At 48.8% G+C, this 25,493-nt stretch overlaps 1 protein-coding gene across 5 annotated transcripts in view; it reads right to left on the bottom strand.

Moving 5' to 3' along the window:
* The window catches only part of RECQL4 (RecQ like helicase 4), a 268,983-nt gene that overhangs the window by 164,729 nt on the left and 78,761 nt on the right, over window positions 1–25,493 (bottom strand). For all 5 annotated transcript variants that reach the window (XM_073563098.1, XM_073563093.1, XM_073563095.1 and 2 more), the window contains 5 exons: window positions 24,294–24,431; window positions 17,203–17,295; window positions 8,531–8,667; window positions 7,953–8,036; window positions 7,298–7,486 (listed from right to left, as the gene is read on the bottom strand). In XM_073563098.1, the coding sequence (XP_073419199.1) occupies window positions 7,298–7,486; window positions 7,953–8,036; window positions 8,531–8,667; window positions 17,203–17,295; window positions 24,294–24,431 (641 nt within the window). The remainder of the gene's footprint in view (window positions 1–7,297; window positions 7,487–7,952; window positions 8,037–8,530; window positions 8,668–17,202; window positions 17,296–24,293; window positions 24,432–25,493) is intronic.

Genomic DNA, 25,493 nt, shown 5'->3' with positions numbered 1-25,493 from the left:
TTACCATAATTATTAATATTTGCAAAATACCAGAATAATCAGAGTGAGCGAGAATGTTTTAAGGCATTTTGTATTACTTACTGCAAAGTCAAGAGTTTCCATACACTAAGATTACTATGCCTGTAAACAATTCTGGACTGCCTATATGATGATGAAAAATGAGGATGAATGAACTCATGGAGATCAACATCCAACACTGCGGAGACACCATCACGTTTCTCAACGCAAACAATGACTAGCCAGGTCTTTCCCCGGGAAGGAACAACCAGGAACATGTGATGGTGTCTCCGCAGCTTGTGTTTTGCATGTTTTTACATATTTCCCATAAGGGATGGGGGCAGTGCTCTAGAATCACTGCGTTGAGAAACATGTGATGGTGTCTCCGCAGTGTTGGATGTTGATCTCCATGAGTTCATTCATCCTCATTTTTCACAGTCTTCTACTAGGCATTGTACCTACTGGCCAGTTTCCTACTCCACACTGATGAGGGGCAATACCCCGAAACAGCTGTCTGTGGATGGATACCATGTTTTGGCATAGGTGGTTTCCTTCATTGGAGACTGCCCTTCCCATGGTTGTTCCTTCCCGGGGAAAGACCTGGCTAGTCATTGCTAGCGTTGAGAAACATGTGATGGTGTCTCCGCAGCTTGTGTTTTGCATGCCTATATGATGATGTCACGTGTTTAGAAGCTTCTGATTTTTTTGGCAACATCTCAGGTTAATTAGATACATACCTGTGGATGTATTTTAATGTACACATGAAACATACTGCTTCTTTGTGTAGCATCATGGGAAAGTCTAAAGAAATCAGCCAAGATAACAGGAAGGAATTGTGGACTTTCACAAATGTGGCTCATCCTTGGGTACATATTTCAGGATACCTGAAGGTGCCTCATTCATCTGTACAAACAATTATACACAAGTACAACCAAGATGGGAATGTCCAGCAATCATACCGCTCAAGAAGGAGACGGGTTCTGTGTCCCAGAGATGAACGTGCTTTGGTCCGACATGTGCATATCAACCCAAGGGCTAAAGACTTGTGAAGATGATGGTAGAAGCTGGTAAGATTGTGTCAATATCCACGGTGAAACGAGTGCTGCATCAACATGGGCTGAACGGCCACTTTGCCAGAAAGAAGCCATTACTCCAAAAGAAACAAACAGCCAGATTAATGCTTGCAAATGCACACAGGAACAGAGACCTTAAATTTTGGAGTCATGTCCTGTGTTCTGATGAAACTAAAATTGAACTTTTTAGGCATAATGACCTATGTTACATTTGGAGGAAAAAGTGAGAAGTTTGGAAGACTACAAATAACATTCCAACCGTGAAACATGGTGGTGGTGGCAGCATCATGTGGGGTTCCTCGCATGTGTGATCCCGGCCTTAGAGTCATTTTCAGCTCCACATAACCTCTGAATGGGAAAAGGAGCAGAGAGCTAATATACCGCCTGTAACGGGGTCTTCTGTGCTGTAATAACTCTTACATTACCACCCCGTATTTCAGGAGGTCCACTCTGCTTTTCCTCACTTCTGGATGAAGGACGCTGGCTCGAAAGGCTTTGTAACATGGGAACATATAAAAGATCACTGCTTCTCCACGTATTTCCAGTGTGGCAACATTTTACTCACCGGTCTCAGAATATATATACATACCGTGGACAGTACAATAAATATGTGTCGGGCCAGTAGATAACAGGCTCCAATTAAGACGCCAGACGTACATTACAATAGCCGCAGGTGGCCGGCAACCCCCAATCATTTACCGTGGGATTTACAAAGGTGGGGGGAGGTCAGAAGTGGGATATCTCGCTTACCTCTGCCCAGGGGGTCGCAGCTGGTCGGTTGCTGCATTAGGGGTATGTATCTCACATTGCACCTATCATACATGCATCTCCTAACATAGAAGCGTCTGTGTGAACAAGGAAACGTTTAGTTGGATCGGGTGCGGCCAATACCGGGGTATTTGTGAGGCCTTCCTTTAGCTGGCGGAAGGCTTCCTCACACTCGGGGGTCCAGGTTACCTGGCGGGGAAGGTTCTTACGGGTCAGATCAGTGAGGGGCTTGGCTATGCTGCTGTAATTGGGGACAAATTTCCTATAATACCCTGCTGTCCCTAGAAACGCCATGACCTGGGTTTTAGTGCGTGGGGTGGGCCATTTGGCTATGGCCTCAATCTTAGCTGGTTCTGGTCGCTGTTTACCACTTCCCACCCAATGTCTAAATACTGAACTTCTGCTTTGCCCATGTGACACTTGTTGGGGTTCAAGGTGATTCCGGCCTTGTGGACCCTGTCCAATACTCTCTCTAGGTGATTTAGATGCTCATCCCATGTCGCGCTGTAGATGGCGATGTCATCCAGGTAGGCACAAGCATAGTCCTGGAGACCATCCAGAAGCCAGCCAGCCTCTGGAAGGTCGCAGGGGCATTCTTCATCCCTAATGGCATAACTCGAAACTGGAATAAGCCGAACGGGGTGACAAATGCCGACTTGGAAATAGCGTCAGGACTTAGGGGGATCTGCCAATAGCCTTTGCATAGATCGATGGTGGTCAAATACTTCGTCCCGGACAGCCGGTCTAACAACTCATCCACACGCGGCATGGGATACGCATCCGTCACCATTTTCTCATTTAGCTTGCGATAGTCTACACAAAACCAGGTAGTCCAATCCTTCTTGGGTACTAACACTACGGGGGATGCCCAGGGACTGACTCTTCAATGACCTCTAAACGCAACATCTCTTGTATCTCTTGTCGCATCCCTTCTCGTACAGACTCAGGGATGCGGAAAGGGGAGTTGTCTCGGGGGGGGGGGGGTCTGATCCTGGGTCTCAACCTTGTGTTGTGCCAGGCGGGTGTACCCTGGTCTCTCTGAAAACATCTTCTGTCGCTGCCTCAACAACGCCTCCGCCTGCTGTCTCTCCCGGGGCCCTAGGTTTTCTCCCAAGTGTACCTGGTCCTATGTTTTAGACTGAGTTCTCTCCCCTATGACATCAGGCAAGGGAAGTCCTGCTAAACCCTCTGCTTCGGGTGCACAGATGGCCACTACCTCTTCAGGGCGCTCCCGGTAGGGCTTCAGCATATTCACGTGGAACACGTGGATACCCCTGGGGTCGTCACAATCGGTGACATTGTAGGTGGTGTCGGCTATTTTCCCCACTACCTGGTAGGGCCCCTGCCATGCAGCTTTGAACTTGTTCTGCCTAGTTGGTTCTAACACCAGGACCTTCTGTCCTATTTCAAAGGTGCGTTCTGTGGCCCTCCGATCGTACCACACGCGCTGGCGCCGTTGGGCCGCCTGCATGTTCCCACGTACAGCCTGAGTCAACTCCTGTAGGCGGTCCCGGAATTCCAGCACATAGGGTACAATAGGTATCCCTTCTATGGTTCCCTCCCCTTCCCAGTGTTCTCGCACTAAGTCTTGGGGTCCCCTTATCCGCCTCCCATATAACAGTTCGAACGGGGTCAACCCCGTGGATTCTTGGGGCACCTCCCGATAGGCAAACAGGAGGTGTGGCAAAAATTTCTCCCAGTCCCTGTAGGTCCTGGTAAAAGTCCCAATGTGTTGTTTTAATGTTCCTTTAAAGCGTTCACACAACCCATTGGTTTGCAGGTGGTACAGGGCGCTTCTAATGGACTTTACGCCGCACAGCTTCCACATTTGGTTGGTCACCTCTGCTGTAAACTGGGTACCCTGGTCCGAGATCACATCCCGGGGAAATCCAACCCGTGAGAAAACCTGGAGCAGGGCAGCCGCCACAGTCTCTGCCATATGTTAGGTAATGCAACCGCCTCTGGATACCGTGTGGCATAATCTACCACTGTCAATATATACTTTTTCCTTGACGGACTGGGTTTGGCTAACGGCCCTATTAGATCAACCGCTACTCGGCTAAATGGCTCCTCCACAATGGGGAGGGGGTGTAATTTGGCCTTGCAGTGATCTCCCCTCTTGCCAATGCGCTGGTAACTGTCACAGGTCTGGCAGTACTGACGAACATCATAGGTTACCCCCCGGCCAAAAGAAGTTTTGTGTCAGATGATGCCTGGTGCGACTGACGCCGAGGTGCCCAGCCAAGGGTATGTCATGAGAGATTCGCTGTAGCTGCTGCCTATACTTCTTGGGAACTACCAGCTGTTTTATAGTGGGGCTCGTCCCTGTGTGGCGCTGCTCTGTAACCCGGTAGAGGAGTCCCTGATGCCATACAAACTGTTCCCCTTCCAGTACTCCTCTCCCCTCCTGTGCCTTCCCACGATACCCCTGTAATGAGGGATCCTCAAGTACCTCCCTTCTAAACTCCGCTGGGGTGGCCCAAGAAATGTGTCTGGCTATGGGAATACGTGTAGGGCTGAGGTATCTTACCTGGGCCTCCTCTGAGTGTGATTCCGCCTCCGCAGCTCGAGCTGGTCTCCGGATGGTCACAGGATAGGTCTCAGCCAGAGGGGCGGCCGAGAATGCAGACATTTCCCAGCAAGACGTCCGCAGGCAAATCCTCCATCAGCCCGATCTCAACAAGGCCATCCCCGACTCCCCAGTTCAGGTGAATCCTGGCAGTGGGCAGTCGATGTATGACATCACCGGCTACAAGGACGGCCACTGTCCGGCCCGTCTTCTCTTGGTCCCGGACGAGATGAGGCTTCACAAGGGTCAAAGTTGCTTCAGAATCTTAGTCCCTGCATATGTTTCCCATTAACCCACACGCCTGTCGATGCTGTTGTCGATTATCTGCCCGGGCTGCCTGCACAGGGTCTACTTCATGCAGCACTTCCTCCATCTCTTGCATCCCCGGATTAGTCCTAGCCCCCAATGCTGGGTCAGCTTCACCTTAGTAGTGTACAGCAGCCCGTTTGACGGTAGCTGTTCCCGCCTTTGGCCACTGGGTACGCTGAGTCCGATTGGGACATTGTCTTTGCAGGTGCCCCAGCTGATGGCAGGTGTAGCATCGCGCCCCAGGGGGACTCTGGTAGGCCGGGGTTTTAGCTGGTCCCCCAACAATCTTCTGTGGTTTAGGGGCCTCCAGACCCATAGAAGGGCCTCTAGTGACAGTCTTTGATCCTGGCAACTGAGACCTCCTGGCATCATGTTCATCGGCCAGACGAGCGGCCTCCTCAAGAGTCATTGGCAGTCTGTCCCGAAGCCATTCCTGTGTCTCGGGGGTTAGTCCATTAAAGAATCATTCTAACAAGAAGAGCTGGAGGACGTCCTCCTTAGTGGTTGCTTGACTCCCTTGTACCCACTGTAGCAGTGACCGCCGTAATTTACAGGCCCATTCAGCGTGGGTATCTTACCTGTTTTATAAGTCCGCGGAACTTTTGGCGGTATGCCTCTGGTGTCAGCGCATACCGGGCCAAGATCACTTTTTTGACCCGCTCATAGTCCATACAGTTCTCATCAGGTACCGTGCGATAGGCCGGGCAGCGGACGCCTGTCAGCTTGCTGGCCAGATCCTGAACCCAATCCTCCGGCTTCACTTTATGAAGGGCACACTGCCGCTCAAAGTCCTGCAGAAAGCCATCAATGTCTTCCTCTGCCTTCCCCAACTGTCGGAAGGCATTATACTGGATTTTTTTGTGGCTTACTGCTGACGGTAACGGGGCGAAGGCCAGAGCTCCCCCTGCTCGCTGTCTCTCCTCTCTGCCATCTCCATCTTGGCAAGCTCTATTTGGGTCCGCTCTGCCATCTCCATCTTGGCTAGCTCTATCCTGGTCCGCTCTGCCATCTTTTCCTTCAGATCGGTACGCATATCAGCCATCACCTCTCGTACGATCTCTACTGCAGGGTTTGGGCCATAGAACGCCAGTCTGCTCTTTACCTCCCTCTGGAATTCAGTCTCTTCCACGTTCACATTGGGAGGCGCTGCACTGTCGTGTTCCATGATGGCTGCTATCAAATCCGCTTTTGTTTTGTTGCTGGCGATTAACCCTTGAGCTTCCACCAGGTCTTTTAATGTATTCCTCTAACTTCTAGTAGTTGTTTTCCATTCAGTCCTTTACTCCTATAGACGGGGTATCATATCCCGCTGCTGCCACCAGTATAACGGGGTCTTCTGTGCTGTAATACCTCTTAGGCCTGTTCCACACTTCCGTTTTTTCCCCTTCAGTCAAAATCCGCCAATTTTTTTAAAAAACGGATCCGCCAGAAAAGGGGCGGATCCGTTTTTTCCCCCATAGGCTTACATTATTGGCGGATCTTGACTGACGGTCGTCCGTCCCACCCGTTTTTTTACGGATCCGCCAAGATTTTAGCGACTCCCGGACGGATGAGACAGACCCTGTAACGTTTTTTGTCGTTGACGTTATTTTGAACCGCGCATGCCCGGAATCTTAACTCCGGGAAGCATTTTAACCCATAAATGCCATTCCGGGAGCCGCTAAAATCTCTCTCTCTCCTGACTCACTCGGAACATGGAAGCCCGATCTCATAGAAGCCCGCGACATGGAAGATCGGCTATCTCGATCATGTAAATCCGCGAGATCGCGGTGTGCATGGAAGCCCGCGAGATCACGGCAATCTCGATCATGGCAGATCTCATGGACGCCCGCGATATCACGGCGATGGATTGAAGCCCGCGAGATCGCAATGATGAAGGCCGCGGTCACTTTAAATGATGCCGCTTTCCACCTTCCACGGATCCGTGGTCCGCGGTCTTCCGTTACATCACTTAACGGCGATGGATCAGTTTTTTTCACCTTTGGCGGATTTCAGCTGACCTCCGACAACAGACGTGTGAAAGAGGCCTTACATTACCACCCCGTGTTTCAGGAGGTCCACTCTGCTTTTCCTCACTTCTGGATGAAGGACGCTGGCTCGAAAGGCTTTGTAACATGGGAACATATAAAAGATCACTGCTTCTCCACGTATTTCTAGTGTGACAACATTTTACTCACCGGTCTCAGAATATATATACATACAGAGGACAGGACAATCAATATGTCGGGTCAGTAGATAACAGGCTCCAATTAAGACGCCAGACGTACATTACAATAGCCGCAGGTGGCCGGCGACCCACGATCCTTTACCGTGGGATTTACAAAGGTGGGGGGAGGTCAGAAGTGGGATATCTCGCTTACCTCTGCCCAGGGGTCGCAGCCGGTCGGTTGCTGCATTAGGGGTATGCATCTCACATTGCACCTATCATACATGCATCTCCTATTCAGGGTGCTGGGGGGTTCTGTAACACCGCCACATGTCCCTACAGTAAGAGGGGCGCTGATATACCGATATAGACTGAGGGAAGGGGGATGAGGATGGGGACGGGACAAGAGAATGATGAGTGGGGGGGTTCACTCACCTTGCAGAGGCGAAGATAACATGGCCGAAAATTGTGGGACCATTCTGATACACAATGAGCTTCATCTATGCAGGCAAATGCCACTGGAGGGAGCTGGTCAGCAGAAGGCAGGCAGCTGGAGCCTGACCGGCCTCCTCCGACTAAGCCTTCAGGGGACAGCAGGACAATGTGCACCTTTCCCTGCTTCACCTGCAGGAGCAACACAAATCATTAGCATGCCGAGGGCACTGAGACAGGACACATGAAGGGGTGCAAAACCACTCTGCGGCTGTTACAAGAGGATATGGGCTAAATGCAAGGTTAGGCCGGGATCACACATGCGAGAAACTCAGATGAGTCTCGCATCTTAATACCCGGCACTGCCGCCAGCACTCAGGAGCGGAGCGTGAGGCCGCTTAGAAATACCTACAGCCGCACGCTCCGCTCCCGAGTGCCGGCAGCAGTGCCGAGTATTAACATGCGACACTCAAGAGTTTCTCGCATGTGTAAACTGGGCCTTATAGTGTACAAGCCCCCCGCCAGATGAACCCAAGGACATGTGAGGAGGACCACACAGACAGCAGGCTGCATACACGGCAGAAAGGAGATAGTGCCGCAGCCCCCTCTTAAACACAAGGTGCTCGCTTGTACAGAGTTTTCAGCCACGTGACGTCACCTTCTCCATTGCAGCTTCACGCTGCGTTCGTGTCATGTTAGAGTGAACACAAACAGCCTTGAGTTTCGAAGGGAGACCTGAGACCTAGGGAGGAAAGGAAAAAAAAAAAAAAGAGGACTGATCACTGCCAGGTAAGACAAGCTGCCACCACCACCAGAGCGTTAAATTCTTAATGGGAGGGAGAGAATACACAACTGTCGGTCTCGTTCGCTTACCTCGAACTGTCAAGCTCGGCCCCCTCTGCGTATCTCCTATTGTCCCACTCTCGTGTCCGACCCCCTCCGCGTACCTATGACTGTCCCACTTTGCAGCCTGGCCCACTCTGAATACCTCCTACTGTACTGCCAAGCCCTATTATCAAGTTCATTGGTAGGGTGAAGACACAATAAAAATTTGTCACGTCTCCACAAGATGTGTGATGTCTAATGCCCAGAACTACCACCCAACAATAGCGGATGCTCCTAGTCTGGCTCCAAAACTGCACCCACAGATGATACATTTGACACCTAACAAGTGGAGTTACCCTTTAATGTTGCACATTACAGAACAGTGAAGTGAAAAGCATGAGAGCACAATACCTGATCATCCATCAGAGAGACCAGCGGGGATATGACCAGTGTGACACATGGAGACCTCATAGCATACATGTATGCCGGAAGCTGGTAACACAGAGACTTGCCCATGCCAGTGGAAAGAATCACCAGGGAGGAAAGGCCTGAAACACAGGAGAGAGAGGTCCAAGAGGGCTGAGGACACCATGATCAAAGCCAGTCACCCCCCCCCCCTGATAATGGGGGTGATGGAAACACAGGAGAGGGAGATGCACGATAACTGAGGACACAGATTTGATAGGAGAGTTTGAACATGTGTCCAAAAAACTAAAATATCGCAAGTATCCTCATTGGACAATAAAGAGCCCAAAAAATTGTTCACAAAAAAAATAAATCAATTGCAATGATTTGATTATGCCAAACATTAGTCGCAATACAGATATGACAAAAAACCCTATATTTGTTTTCAGTATAGCTCGCAATTGACAAAAATAAAAGGATTATAGACAAGTATTTGCCAATTTTACCTGAAGATGAACAAATTGCCAAAATCTTACAGTATTCAGGTGTGAATGTAGGAGAGCACCAACAATTGGCAATAACATTTCTCCTAGTATGTTTTTCTCAGAAAATAGAAAATCTAAAAAAACTTGGCTGAGTTGTGCTGGATTTTTTTAAATGTGGTACACAAAATTGCAAAGCGTGCAAACGTGCATTTGTTACTAAAAGTTTTTATAACCTGAATAATTCAGCAAGTTTCAATATTAAACAATATACTAACTGTAATTCTACAAATATAGTTAATAAATTTGATTGTAAAGCTTTCAAGCTTTCTTATGTGGGGTGCACGTCCAGAAAACTAAAAACACATTCGAGAACCTCTGTATATCACTAATAACTCAGACCGTAATGTGTCAGCAGCAACCAGACACTATCACACACCGTGCTTGCAATACGGCTCATTCTCAAGGTCAGGGAATTGAACAGGTCAGTTAAGGGGGTTTTACACTAAGCGATATCGCTAGAAATATCGCTAAAACGTCACTGGTTTTGTGACGTTATAGCGATATTGCTAGCGATATCGCTATGTGTGATACTTACCAGCGACCGGCTCCCCCGCTGTCCATCGCTGATCGCGCGAGAATGTCCGGCTCCATTTCTCGTCGGGCGCTTCCTGCTGAGACTTCCTGCTGTGACGACGAGCGACGCTGGAGGCGGGCGGGAGGACGCAGGATCGCTGTGTGTGAATGGTAAGTATCGTGCGCTGCGTCGCTGCTGCATCGCTGTGAGATCTTTCTGTATGAAAGCTCACTAGCGATCATTTAGCGATGCACCAGCGATCCTGACCGGGTCGGATCGCTGGTTGGATCGCTGGTGCATCGCTAAATGTAAAAGGGCCTTAAGCCTCTTCGGGGAGGAGACATCAGGTGGCGTCTCCTCACACGAGGGGCTTTTTGGATTTATCATCTAAACACTAGATTCCCTGGTGGATTGAATGAACACAATGAATTAATGTTGCATTACTTTGGGGTGTTTTTATATATGTCTGTTATTTGTTGTTTTTATTACATTGAGGACCTTTTCCAATATGTCACTGATAATGTGGATCACCACTGGTGAATTCCCTTTATAAAGAAGATTGTACGCAGAAATCAGTATGGCTTTAACAAAGATCGCTCTGATCTAAACGCGTTGCCTCTGTCCGTGATATGGCACTTTTGCAAGGAGAGCATGTTATCACATGTTTATTTTAACGTGATTTAATAAAGAAGATTGTTTTTTAAAGGAGCTGGAACCGAACATTTTTTTCATGGTATACGATTGCTTATCAAATGCTTTGCTGAAGTCGAGATATACTATATCTACCACATTTCCCTGATCCACCCAGTCAGTGATTCCATCATAAAAGAAAATTAGATTAATCTGGCATGACTTGTTTGCTACAAACCCAAGTTGGCTTTGGTTAATTACTGTATTCTTATCCAAGTACTTGCATACAAGCTGTTTCATGTGGTTTGCTCAAAGACCTTTCCTGGTATAGAAGGCTCACTGGCCTGTAATTCACTGGCTCCATCTTCTTTCCTTTTTTGAAGATGGGGACAACATTTGCCCTTCTCCAATCTTCTGGGACTGTTTTCTAGGACTTTTCAAAAGATTCTGGCTAGTGGTTCTGCAATTTCCACTGCTAACCCTTTCAGCACCATAGGATGCAATTCATCTGGACCAGTAGATTTAAATTCACGTAAATTAACTAAGTTTTTCCACACCATCTCTCTGTTTATGGACAGAGTGGATTCTTATATTCCTTCAATGGCATCGTGAAGATCAGTTAATGTTATAATTGCTTTCTTAGAGAACACAGATGCAAAATTGGAATTTAAAAGGTTGGCTTCTCAACATCATTTTTGACCACTTAACCCTTTTCATCCTGTAAAAATACTATAGCATCTGAGACTTTTCTTTTGCTTTTGACATAGCAAAAAAGGATTTTGAGGGTACTTTTGCTCTCCCTTGCAAGCCTCAATTCATTATTGGGGCTTTAGCTCTTCTAACTCTTGCCCTGCATTCCCTGCGAACAGCATTATATTCTTCTTTAGATATGCCCCTTCATTCCATTTGGCATACTTTTTTCTTTTTTCCTTTTTAATAAGTGATTAAGTTGTGTGCTCATCCATCCATCCGGGTCTCTTTAAAATACGTCAAATTCATCCTTCTTTTCGGGATTGCTACTGATTGTACAGTTAGGTCCATATATATTTGGACAGAGACAACATTTTTCTAATTTTGGTTCTAGACATTACCACAATGAATTTTAAACAAAACAACTCAGATGCAGTTGAAGTTCAGACTTTCAGCTATCATTTGAGGGTATCCACATTAAAACTGGATGAAGGGTTTAGGAGTTTCAGCTCCTTAACATGTTCCACCCTGTTTTTAAAGGGACCAAAAGTAACTGGACAATTGACTCCAAGGATAATTCATGGACAGGTGTGGGCAATCCCTTCGTTATGTCATTCTCAATTAAGCAGATAAAAGGCCTGGAGTTGATTTGAGGTGTGGTGCATTTGGAAGGTTTTGCTGTGAAGGAAACAGGCAGTCAAAGGAGCTCTCCATGCAGGTGAAACAAGCCATCCTTAAGCTGCAAAAACAGAAAAAACCCATTTGAGAAATTGCTACAACATTAGGAGTGGCAAAATCTACAGTTTGGTACATCCTGAGAAAGAAAGAAAGCACTGGTGAACTCATCAATGCAAAAAGACCTGGGAACCCACGGAAAACAGTGGTGGATGATCGCAGAATAGTCTCCATGGTGAAGAGAAACCCTTTCACAACAGCCAACCAAGTGAACACCACTCTCCAGGAGGCAGGAGTATCAATATCCAAATCTACCATAAAGAGAAGACTGCACGAAAGTAAATGCAGAGGGTTCACTGCACGGTGCAAGCCACTCATAAGCATCAAGAATAAAAAGGCTAGACTGGACTTTGCTAAAAAACATCTAAAAAAAGCCAGCACAGTTCAGGAAGAACATTCTTTGGACAGATGAAACCAAGATAAACCTCTACCAGAATGATGGAAAGAGAAAAGTATGGTGAAGGCGTGGTACAGCTCATGATCCAAAGCATAACCCTAATACACGGTGGAGGCAGTGTGATGGCTTGGGCATGCATGGCTGCCAGTGGCACTGGGTCACTAGTGTTTATTGATGTGACACAGGACAGAAGCAGCCGAATGAATTCTGAGGTATTCAGAGCCATACTGTGTGCTCAGATCCAGCCAAATGCCTCATTTAAGCATGCCATCATACATACACTACTTAAAAAACCATCCCTCGACCAAAACTGTGCCGCTAACTATAGACCTGTTTTCTAATCTTCCCTTCATCTCTAAACTTCTGAAATGCCTGGTCCAATCCCGTCTTATCCGCTATCTCTCAGAAAACTCTTTTCGACCCTCTCCAATCCGGTTTCCGCTCTTTACATTCTACTGAAACTGCCCTCACTAAAGTCTCTAATGATCTACTAACAGCTAAATCAAATGGTCATTACTCCATGCTAATTCTCTTGGATCTCTCTGCAGCATTCGACACTGTGGATCATCAGCTCCTCCTCACTATGCTCCGTTCCATTGGCCTCAAGGACATCGTTCTCTCCTGGTTCTCCTCCCATCTCTCTGATTGCTCCTTTACTGTATCTTTTGCTGGCTCCTCCTCCTCTCATCTTCCTCTTACTGTTGGGGTTCCTCAAGGATCAATCCTAGGCCCCCCTCCTCTTCTCTTTGCATACTGCCCCATTGGTCAAATAATCAGTAGATTTGGTTCCAGTACCATCTCTATGCGGACGACACCCAATTATACGCTTCTTCTCCTGACATCACGCCTGCCTTTCTAGAAAACACCGGCAATTGTCTAAACGCTGTGTCTAACATCATGTCCTCACTATATCTGAAACAGAACCTGTCAAAGACTGAACAACTTGTGTTTCCTCCCGCTACTAATGTACCTTTAAAACAGGGTGGCACATGTTAAGGAGCTGAAACTCCTAAACCCTTCATCCAATTTTAAAGTGGATACCCTCAAATGAAAGCTGAAAGTCTGAACTTCAACTGCATCTGAATTGCTTTGTTTAAAATTCGTTGTGGTAATGTCTAGAACCAAAATTAGAAAAATGTTGTCTCTGTCCAAATATATATGGACCTAACTGTATATCAAGGACAGAAGGTCAGATCAATGAATCCGAAGTCAGCACACCCATCACTACGAAAGATCCCACCAACCAATTGTAAACATCGCTATCAAGCTGGATGCGCCAACTGACAGTTTGCTGAAGAACCATCCAGGCATCCACAACTGAAAATCTAGGGTGTTAGAATCAAGGACGGTCTTCTGCTAGCCCCATGCATTTAGCTGTGCTACATTCGCCCAGCCGTCAGACAGGATACAGATATTCCTCTCGATCACCAATGGCAGAGCCTCTTGGCTGGAGTCTGTGGTTCACTAGAGAAGAGCTGGAAAGATAGTGATTGAGGAGGATGCCATCTTTTTGTAAACCATTTTGAACAGGATAGCAATAAGATATGACCACAGATCTGCTGGGATATAGGCTATTATTGTCCCAGTAGTGACATTGCTTTGCCCATAGTGATTCACAAATGTAATTTTGCTTTGAGAAACTTTTTCTGGACGCTGGAGTATAGCAGAACATCAAGAGAAACCAGAGACTGAGAAGTTGTGAGAGCGAGGAAGAGACAGGGAGAATGTGGAAAGAAGGGGACATGAAGTAGGAGAAGAGAATCCTAACCTGTCCCCTCCACCTCAGTAATTACCAGCAGAGATACAGATCGCAAAAGGTTGGAGAAGGTCAGAGTTGAAACTCTGGAATCTGCAGAGAGGGGTACAAGAATTTAGGAATCAATTCACTGTAGATCTCATTTCCTTTGAAATGCTGAGAATTTAAGAGGTTTGAGGCTTACAATCCTAAAAAATGTACAGCATGGCTTCTGCATAAAGAGATAAATCAAACCCCTCTTGTTGCTCACCTAGTTAAACCCCAGCTCTTCTATTGCAGTCTAGCCTAGGGAAAAAGACGAGGGGGGGGGGGCACGGTAGGGGGTGATCTGGGGTAGGCTCTGATCAGAAACCGAAGTAAAGGACTTGTCCAGGACATTCATTAGTGGCTTATTCTTAAGATAGGTCATCACTATAATCAGTGGGAGAGTGACATCTGGCATCCCAGCAGTTCAGCTGTCCTCCAATGCGAGTGGGAGTGACATCTGGCATCCATACCGACCAGCTGTCCTCTGGAGCAAGTGGAAGCGACTTCTGGCATCCCCGCCGATCAGCTGTCCTCTGATGAGCATGGGAGCGACAGCTTGCAACCCTGCCGCTCAGCTGTCCTCTGATGCGTGTGGGAGCAACAGCTGGCATCCCTGCCGATCAGCTGTCCTCCGATGCGTGTGGGGGTGACATCTAGTATCCCTTCCGATCAGCTGTTCTCCAATGTGGATGGGGGTGACATCTAGCATCCCTTCCGATCAGCTGTTCTCCGATGCACGTGGGAGGGACATCTGGCAACTCCGCCGATCAGCTGTCCTCCAGTATGAGTGGGAGTGACATCTGTCATCCCCGCCGATCAGCTGTCCTCTGGTGTGTGTGGGCGCGACATAGCATCCCCGCCGATCAGCTGTCCACTGGTGTGCGTGGGCGCGACATAGCATCCCCGCCGATCAGCTGTCCTCTGGTGTGCGTGGGAGCGACATAGCATCCCCGCCGACCAGCTGTCCTCTGGTGTGTGTGGGAGCGACATAGCATCCCCGCCGATCAGCGGTCCTCCAATGCGAGTGGGAGTGACATCTGGCATCCCTGCAGATCAGCTGTCCTCCAAAGCTCTGGCATGCCCGCCAACCAGCACTCCTCCAATGCCCAAGAGGGCAACATCATGCACACGCGTCGACCAGCTGTCCCGCGGTGCAGCCACCCGGGATGCCACCTGGGGCACTGGAAAAAACTGATCGGCAGGGATGACAGGTGCGCTCCTCAGCTGATCAGATATTGATAACCCCTTCTAAAGGATAGGCCACCAATGTTAGTCCTAGACAACCCCTTTAACAAACAACTACTTATCTGACTAGTAATATAAAAAGGAAATTGCCACTCTCCATCTGTCGCTCTATCAGGGTGGTTACTGAAAACTGAACTTGTCGTTCCTTCAACATCCTCCCAGCTGGCTCTGAGCCCGAAGACCACCAGCCAGCTGTAAACCACATGTTAATTCTGTCAGACTATGCGGGATGTCATTAAGAACAAGGTCCTGGAAAACAAGAAATGACTTACCATGGCTTCCAGGTACACATAACTTGGCCATTTTATGCGCTAAACTGTCTCAATTTTTCATACTTCTAATGCAGTAATGCAATTCATTTTTCATGTTTGCATGTTATTTTTCTGTTTGAGTGTATACGAGTTGGTGACAATAGGTTAAGCACCTGTTCGCACTTATGCTCGGATGTGACGGTCCGTGTTTCAAATTTGTCATTAAGAATGTGAAGTACAGTATTCAAATGTACGGGATATCTTGTTCTTCAGACTCCATTTTTGTGCTTGCGACGCCATTGTGTTGTTTACAAGATAAATTTTGTAATTAGATGAAAGTTCGCAGCTGTTATGAAACTAGACTGTTCTAGCTTGTACAAGATATGAGACCCTAAAAGAATGTGGTATTGTTCTATTCTCTACATCACGTAACTAGGGACATATTCCGGTTTTCTTGCAATATTATTGGCTTACAAAGAGAAATGAAGTTATTGGTAGTTGAGAACTTTGCATAATTAAGCAAAATGTTATAAAAGAAGTGACTAAAATAAAGGGGCTTAGTGATCTGCATGGATCCTCCCGTACAGAGACCCCGGTCTCCGTGTGGTCATTCCCAGTTGCTAGCAACGCCCTATGAACTAATTTGGAAATCACTGGATCAACCGTGAAGGGTTAATTTAGCCCTCCCTAAATAGCTACCCCGACAAGAACAGTGGCTCGGTGATTAAAACTGAAGCCTTGCAGCGCTGGGGTCCTGGATTCAAATCGCACCAAGGACAACATAAGCAAGGAGTTTGCATGAGTTTCCTCTGGGTTCTTCAGTTTCCTCCCACACTCCAAAGACATACTGACAGGTAATCTAGTTTGTGAGCCCCAATGGGGACAGTGCCAATAATGTTTGTAAAGCGCTGTGAAAATAATGGGCTATATAAATGAGTAGAATAAATAAGAAAACATTCAGGGTCAACAAATCCAATTAGGACGAAGGACATTTTGGGGTAGTCCATCCCAGTGACACAAGAGGAATATTACTGCTTCAACATCTAGCTAGAAACCCACAGAGGAAGCTACCAGAAATCCACAGAAAAGGGGAAAGAGGAGGTGGCGGCTACATCTTGGAAAACACAGACAAGAAAGTGTCCAGGAACCCACAGAGGTACGGGGGGAGGGGTGAGGAAACCATTGCCAAACCCAGGAACCCACAGAAGAGGAGGAATGAAAAAGAGGCCGCAACATCCAGTAACCCATTGTGGCAGGGAAGAAGGAAGCCATCGCAGCCAGAAACTACAAAAAGGGGAAAGAGGAGACCACTGCAGCTAGGGACTCGCAGAGAAGAGAGGTGGAGAAGGCCGTTACAACCAAGAACCAACAGGAAGAGAGGAACAGAGGGATGAGCTGCCACAGCCAGGAATTCACAAAGACGGGAGGAGGAGGCCGCAGCAGCCAGAAACCCAAAGAGACAGAAGGAGGAGGTCGTAGCAGCAAGGAACCCACAGAGATTGGGGCAGGGAAGAGAGACCAACATAGCCAAGAGAACCCACAGAGATGGGGGAGGGGAGAGGGGAGAGGAGGCTGCTGCAACCAAGAACCCACAAAGAAGGGGGGAGGAGGAAAACAGCAGCAGCCCAGGAACCCAAAGAGATTGGCGGGGGGAAGGGAGATGAGGGCCGCAGCAGCCAGGAACCCAGCGGGGGGGGGGGGGGGGGGGGAGGAGGATGAAGCTGCCATACCTAGGAACTTAAAGGAGATGAGCAGAGGAGGAGGAAGCCGCCGCAGTCAGGAACCCAAAGGAATGGGAGGATGAGGAATAGCTCGGTTTAGGGTTTGGCTCTCTCCATCTGCATTCATGGTGTCTTCATAAAAGGGAAAGTATCATAAGAAGGTTTACCTGACAATATCCTCATGATGGCCTCCTCCTGGCCTGGACGAAACGTTTCATATCCCAGCTCTCGGAGGGCACTGTACACCTCAGGAGGAGTCTCTGCATCAAAGAAGAGGAGACTTAACATTAGACCATGGAAGGAAAAACAGGATTTTGGTTGCTTACCGTAAAATCTGTTGCTCAGAGTCTTCATTGGGGGACACAGAAACCGTGGGTGTATGCTGCTGCCACTAGGAGGTTGACACTATGCCATGAAAAAAGTTAACTCCGCCTCCACAGTATATACCCCTCCGACAGGCTGTAGGACAATCAGTTAGTGAAAAAGCAGTAGGAGGAGACATTACCATGCAAGTCATCATATATTCATTACAAGTAACAAAACCATGGGAGGGCGCTGTGTCCCCCAATGAAAACTCTGAGAAACAGATTTTACGGTAAGCAACCAAAATCCTGTTTTCTCTTTCGTCTCATTAGGGGACACAGAAACCGTGGGACGTTCAAAACCATGTCCCTGGGGAAGGAGAAGACAAACTTCCTTCAGGTCGGAGAACTCACCACTGCCGCCTGAAAAATTCTTCTGCCTAGGCTGGCGTCCACTGAAGCCTAGGTATGGACCTTATAGAACATTGAAAAGGTATTAACAGACGACCAGGTGGCTGCCTTGCACAATTGCATGGCTGATGCCCTATGGTGTGCCACCCAGGAGGAGCCCATCACCCTGGTTGAGTGAGCCTTGACCCCAGCAGGGGACACCCTGTTCTTCACCCGGTAGGCTTCCAGAATTGCCATACTGATCCAGCAGGCGATTGTTGCCTTAGAGGCCGGAAGGCCTCTTCTCACCCCATTAGGAATGACAAAGAGCAAGTCTGTTTCCCTGAAAGGAGCAGTCCTGGCCAGGTAGACCCTTATCGCCCTGGCCAGGTCCAGCTTATTGAAACAACGCTCCAGAGGGTGAGTTGGGGCAAAATGACGGTAGGATTATGTCCTCGCTCAGGTGGAAGGACGATACCACCTTAGGGAGGAAGGAAGGAGGAGCGGCAAAACAACGTTGTCTTGGTGCATAGTAAAAAATGTAGGGCGACAGGACAGCGCCGCCAACTCTGAAACCCGCCTGATGGAGGTGATGGCTATGAGAAATACCACCTTCCAGGACACAAGGGATATGGGAGCTTCCTGGAGGGGCTCCAAGGGTGAATTTGTCAAGGCTTCCAAGACCAGGTTAAGATCCCATGGATCCACTGGGGATCTGTAAGGAGGAGCTGTATGCCACCTTTTGAAGAAAAGTTTTAACCCGCAGGCGAGAGGCCAAATTCCGTTGGAAAAGAATAGAGAGAGCAGATACTTGGCCTTTCAGGGAACTTAGGGCAATACCGGCATCTAATCCTGCCTGGAGGAAGGCTAGGACAGATGGTAGGCAACAGGGTATAGGTGTGATGTGATTAGACTCACACTAGCTAAAATAAGCCTTCCAGGCTCGATAAAAGACCCTGAAGAAGATGGCTTCCTAGCCTGGATCATTTTATTAATGATTCGGTCCGAAAAAAACCCCGCTGCTCTCAGTATTGTGGTTTAGATGGCCAAGTCGTCAAATTGAGCAACCAAGAATTCGGGTGGTAAAACGGCCCCTGAGCCAGGAGCTCTAGTATGTCGAGGAGTCTCCAGGGGGTGCTTGCGAGAAGATTGATAATTTCTGCGAACCAGGCCCTCTTGGGCCAGTATGGGGCGACCAATATGACCGGCACCCCTTCCGCCCTGCTCCCCTTTAGCAACCTGGGTAGGAGAGGAAGGGGAGGGACCAGGGAATAACCAGCACGTCGACCCCTACGCCAAAAGATCGCAGCACCTGGAGACAAACTATTAGACCCTTCTGTTCTGTCGAGATGCCAGAAGGTCCACATCCTGAGTCCCCCATAGCCGGCAGATTTGATGGAATACGTACTGATGTAAGGACTATTCTCCTGCTGCGAGCCCCTCCCGACTGAGGAAGTCGGTGGCCGCGTTGTCTGTACCGGGAATGCAAACTGCCGATATTGCCGGAATCGCTGCTTCCGCCCGGCTGAAGGTTCTTGATGCCTCTGCCAACGCCTGGGGACTCCTGGTTCCCCCTGGTGAGTGATGTATGCCACTTCTGTGGCATTGACCGTCTGAATCCGGACTGGCTGAACCTTGAGGCATCCTTCCTAGTGTAGGAGTGCTGGAAAGACGCCGGTTGATTCTAGAATGTTGATCGACAGTGAGGATTCTCACCTTGACCATCACCCCTGGACCGCCAGGTGATGGAATACCGCTCCCCAGCCCAGGAGGCTGACATCCGTAGTTATCACCTGCCAGTGGACAGGGGGAAAAAAGGACCGCCCCAGATAGATGAGGGGGGGGAGGTCAGTCACCACTTGAGGAACTGCCTGACCTGACTGGGAAGGAGGAAGGGGCAATCCAATGAAGAGACGGACCTGTACCACTGAAGGAGGGTGTCCTTCTGAAGTATCCTGGAACGGAACAGGGCAAAGGGTATTGCCTCTGAGGCTGCCACCATCCTCCGCAGGACTCTCATGGCAGCGCAAAAAGATAGGAGTTGGGATTCTAGCAGAGAACAAATTCCCTGCCGGAGAGTAATCCACTTCCTTTCGGGAAGAAAGCCCCTCGAGCAGCGGGTGTTGATTAGCATCCCTAAGAACTCTAGGCGTTGTGTTGGTGTAAGGCGGGATTTTTTTCCCTGAAGAGCCAACCAAACCGGGACAGCGTGTTTAGAACCGCAGATAGGTTTTCCTGAGCCTGATCGAAAGAGGGTGCTTGGACGAGAATATCGTTGAGATATGGGACTAATACTATACCTCTGACCCTTAATATGGCTACCATTGCGGCCATAATCTTCGAAAAAATTCTGGGGCTGTTGCCAGCCCAAATGGTAGGGCCACCAACTGGGAATGCTGCTGCTGGGCAGCGGAGCGCAAAATTCTTTGATGTCCCTGAAAAATGGGGCCGTGCAGGTAGGCATCCCAAATATCTATGCAGCATAGGAATTCCTGATCCTCCATAGAGGCAATCACAGACCGGATCGACTCCATCCTGAAGTGGCGTAGGCGGACCCAATTGTTTGACTTCTTGAAGTCTAGTATGGGACGAACCGAGCCATTTTTTTTTTTTTTTTTTGGTATTACAAACCGGTTTGTGTAAAAGCTTATAAAACGTTCCTGCTCGGGAACAGGGATGATTACTCCTGCGCTGAGGAGAGAACTGATTGCCTCAAAAAAGCCTTAGGCCATGGCAGTTGGTGGTTGAGACAGAAAAAACGGCCTCGCGGAAGCACGCTGAAGTCCATGTTGCATCCTGTGGATACCACCTCCCTTACCCAGGTATCAATTACTGACTCCGCCAGACATCTCTGCAGAAGAGAAGGCGGCCCCCTAGTGTGGGAGAAGGACTGGGAAGGGAGCTGTAATCCCAGCAGGCGTCAGGCTGAAGAAGCTCTGCCTGGCCCGACATGGTAGCTTCGCTGTGGGAACTGCGAGGGTGCCTTGAAGCTGAGGCCCAAAAGGACACCTTCTTCCTGTCTGTAAGATCATGCGACCTCTGTGGGCCCTGAGCATAGGCGTCTGCCACTGGGGCACGACAAAAGGATTGGACCTTTCGTTTGAAAATCTATCGATGAGACCTGGCCTGAGGGAGATGGAAGCTTATGCCCCCAGTTGCATCTTTAATGATTTGATCTAACAATGGACCAAAAAGTCGGGAATTCCCGACCAGAGAGATTTGGTCTGCGAACTCCACTAGTTCTGCTGACAGGGCCCCAGCCAATATGCCCTGTCTAAAGCTGTTTGACCCATCTTGAAACAGACTTAGCTACCCAAGCTGAGACGAAGGCTGGACACAATATAGCGGCTGCTGCCTTAAAGGTGGATCTTGCCAAGGACTCTACCCTCCTATCGTGATCCTCCAGGGGTGCCCCACTGGTGAGTGGAGGGACTGTTTTGGTAGAGAGTCTGGACACTGGTGGATCCACCGAAGGGGGGGGGGTCCAGTTGGTAGTGAGATCTGGATATGAGATCCCAAAACGGCTTCCCTTCTGACACCGCCTGGTTGGGTTTACCCTTTCCCTGGCCAACATCTCCTCAAAACCCCTGTGGGTGGCGAAGACCCTGGAGGGGGACCTATGCCGCTTAAATGTAAGAGCCTGATCATCAGGCTTCGATGTGGCATCCTTAATGTTAAGGACTCATTGACTGCAGCAATGAGGTCCTGGACCATATCCTTAACGCCCTAGGCTGTTCTGGCCCGTACTCAGAACCCTCCTCCGAGCGTGTCTCTAAAAATGCCTCACATGATTCTGGGGAGGACCGGGAGGAGGCAGACAGCCAGAGAAACTCTGGCGGTGAGATGGAGTAAGAAGGGGACCTGGCTTGGTGGTCCTGTCTCAACCTTTTACAGCCTCCAGAAGGTCCAGAAAAAGGACTCCTTTGATGCACCTGTGTCCACTGGAGTCTGAGGTGGCAATCTGTCAAGCACCGTTACCAGGTTCCAGGTTCCGTGATACCTTGATAAGGTTAGCCACGGACTTAGATAAGGAAGAGGCCCATCCCGGACACTCACTGTCTCCAGCGGCAATGGCTGACCCCTGGGCGGCAGGCAGGATGGCTTCATCCAGCTCCCTGGCAGGAAAGGCAGGGGGGCTGCACCTGCTCTTTAACACAGATAATACAGTGGGTCTGCTGCGTTCTGAGCAGAGTGGGGAGGACTGACCCGAGGGGAACTTGTTATTTCATGAGGTACATACAAAATATTTAACGATGGTTGCCAACCCTCGGGGTTAAAGTGAACCTGTCACCCCCTGCAGGCGTTTTTAAGTAAAAGAGCCACCTTGTGCAGCACTAATGCTGCATTCTGTCAAGGTGGCTCTTTTATTTAGCATCCCTTCCACCGCCGAAATAATCGTTTTTAAAATTGGTCAGACATACCTGATATTTGTCAGGGGGGCAGGGCTTTCCTCCTCTGCCAGACGCCTCACATACATCAGTCATGTCCTGCTTTTGAATTTGGCGCTGCCTCCTGAGCGTTCATTTGTTTTTCTGGTGCCTGCTGCACCACTGAAAGAATATTACAGCGCAGGTGCAAGAAAAAGACCTGTGCTGTAATATTCTTTCAGTGGTGCAGCAGGACCTGTGATGATGTCAGCACCATGTGACCAGTAGGGGCGGAAATCAGCAAGCAGTGGTGCCAGCAGGGCCTGTGATGACATCAGCACCATGTGACCAGTAGGTGCGGAGCTCACAAGAGCAGTGGGTGCACGCAGGACCTGAGATTAGGTCAGCACCATGTGACCAGTAGGGGCGGAGCTAAGAAGGGCAGCGGTGCAGCAGGCACCAGAAAAAGAAATGAATGCTGAGGAGGCGGCGGATCTGACATCAGAAGCGCGTGCTGATGACCGCTGGAGCCCAGGAGCATAATGCCAGAGCAGGAGGAAGGATTGGAAGCTGCGCCGCAATCTGCATTCCTGCAGTGCTTGGAAGCAGGTACTAACTCTTAAGATAAGTCAGAGCCACGGAGCACAGGGAAACAGTGATTCTTCCATAAATGCAAGAAAAAGAGCTTCTCTTTCTTATTTTTTCCTTCAATAAAAAAATGCTGCAGCCTCTTGCCTTCAGCTACGCCCGTGACAGGGAGCAGTTTACCTGACGAAAAGATTGCTGTCCCAAATCTTTTCTGCAGGGCATCTCACTCGATCATCAGGCTCTGTAAGGCGAGTGATGGGAGACGAAGGTCAGGACCAGATACGATTACCTGAACACGAGTCCGTGTTAAGGGCTAGGTGTTATGATTGGGTCACCGAGGAGAAAAGCAAGACGAAGCTAAGCCACAGAAAACCAGAGAGGTTGGTAACTGAGCGGATTGCAGACCCCTGATCCTATCCACACAACTAGCAGTAGCCGTGGAGCGTACCTACGATGATTCTAGATGCCTCGACACAGCCGGAAAACTGAATAAGCCTAAAGCAAGAAAGGGAAAACTAACTGCCCCAGAGCAGACCCCAAAGGAATAGATAGCCCACAAACATATATATTGCCGGTGAGACAAGATGAAAACACAAACGCAGGTAGGAAAATAGATTGAGCAAATGATGGGGCCCACACTAACTAGAAAGGACAGGAAAGGAAAGACTCTGTCTGCAATCACGCAAAAAAACCCTGCAAAAAATGCCCAACACGTCTGATAAAAAAAACACTGAAGTCACTAGACTTCGCCCACTATATCAGCACTTGGGTATATTCTGAAAACAGAGCAAAAAGAGGCCAATCTAATAAGGGACAAAAACAAACAGGCACAAGCAGTAACATAAGGATGGGAATTCAGCACAGCCACAGCTGGCTGACCACACAAAACTGAAATAGTCAAAACCAGAGCAAATGTGAACAATAGCAAAAGTACACTTATCTGAGAATGCAGGGACTGAGTTGGAAACTAAGACCTCAGGAGGCAGGAGAAAATCACCAGCAGGGATAGAGGGAGTCGGCCGTCTTAAATCCAGTCAGAAACCCCAGATCTCCAATTGTCCTCCTCATTATCAGGTGGCAGGCCTCTGTTAATTAGATCAACTCCATTACCTCCAGTAACCACCAGAGGGAGCCCGGAAAAAAAACTCGCGACCACTCTGTCAATAGACCCAGCTCCACTACCTTCACAAGTAACCAGAGGTAGGCCAGAAAGCGAATTCACAACAGCTAGGGTCCTGTCAATGGGATTTATGAGGATACAGGGTGGCAGTACACGCCGTACTCATAATCCCAATGTGGGAATACAGATGTAGCCGATCTACTCTGTATCCCGCCATGGTTACCTGAAAAGGAACGACGCGCATTGAGGCAGGCATGGGTCTGTGAGAGACCCCTATACACTTCCTATCTGACACTAAGCAAAACTGATTGTGCTACAGCCGGTCGGAGGGGTGTATACTACGGAGGCGGAGTTAACATTTTTTTCATGGCATTGTGTCAACCTCCTAGAGGTAGCAGCACACACCCACGGTTCCTGTGTCTCCCAATAAGAAGAGAAAGACAGAGACAATGAGGAGCCATCAGGCCACCTTATTAAGGTGGAGTTCTTACCACGCACGAGTCCAGATACGGTCGGCTCATACAGAGGCAGCATTGCCGGGGGAGGGGGAGATGGTACAAATGCTGGATTCACAATGTTCAAGAAGATCTCAGGTTCTGGACCGGGGTCCGGAGTCTTAATGGAAAGATCTGGCTCCAAAATAGTAGAAATGTCACCAAACCGCAAAAATGACAACACATCAGTACGAGTCACCACACATTACGAGGTGAGGGGTCCACACATCTGTACAGGAGCAGTGACCACACATTACACATGACGAGGTGAGAGGTCCCCACATCAGTACGGGAGCAGTGACCACACATTACACATGACGAGGTGAGGGGTCTCCACATCAGTACAGGAGCAGTGATCACACATTACACATGACGAGGTGAGGGGTCCACACATCAGTACAGGAGCAATGATCACACATGACGAGGTGAGGGGTACCCACATCGGTGCAGGAGCAGTGATCACACATGACGAGGTGAGGGGTCCCCACATCAGTACAGTAGCAGTGACCACACATTACACATGACGAGGTGAGGGGTCCACACATCAGTACAGGAGCAGTGTTCACACATGACGAGGTGAGGGGTCCCCACATCAGTATAGTAGCAGTGACCACACATTACACATGACGAGGTGAGGGGTCTCCACATCAGTACAGGAGCAGTGATCACACATGACGAGGTGAGGGGTCCTGTTATGAATGAGTCACCGTAGGAGGCAAAAGCAGAAATACAAGCTAAGTCCAGAAAACCAGAGAAGTTGGCAACTATCAGATTGCAGACCCCTGAACCTATCAACACAACTTGCAGTAGCCGTGGGGGGTTCATACGATGCCCTAGACCCCTCGATCACAGCCGGAGAAATACATAGGCCTAAAGAAAGAAAGGGGAAATCTAAACTGCCCCAGAGCAGACCCCAAAGCAATAGGCAGCCCCCAACATATAATGACGGTGAAGCAAGATGAAAATACTAACACAGACAGAAAGATAGACTGAGCAAAGACGGGGCCCCAAAACTACCTAGATAGGAAAGGACAGGAAGGCTGCTGTCTGCAATCTGCCAAAACCCTATCAAAGACATAAGCCAACCAGCTGATATGAAAAAGGCCCTGAAGCAGCTAGGCTTCAAAAACTGAATCAGCACTTAGGTATTTTCAGAAGACAGAGCTAAATGAATTCAGCACACCCCAGCAGGGAATG

Source organism: Dendrobates tinctorius, unplaced genomic scaffold (genome assembly GCF_039654945.1).
Source record: "Dendrobates tinctorius isolate UK_male_01 unplaced genomic scaffold, ASM3965494v1 ptg000378l, whole genome shotgun sequence".
Classification (NCBI taxonomy): Eukaryota; Metazoa; Chordata; class Amphibia; order Anura; family Dendrobatidae; genus Dendrobates; species Dendrobates tinctorius.
Note: the sequence above shows the minus strand (reverse complement) of the source record. Positions and strands in the feature narration are given on the sequence as shown.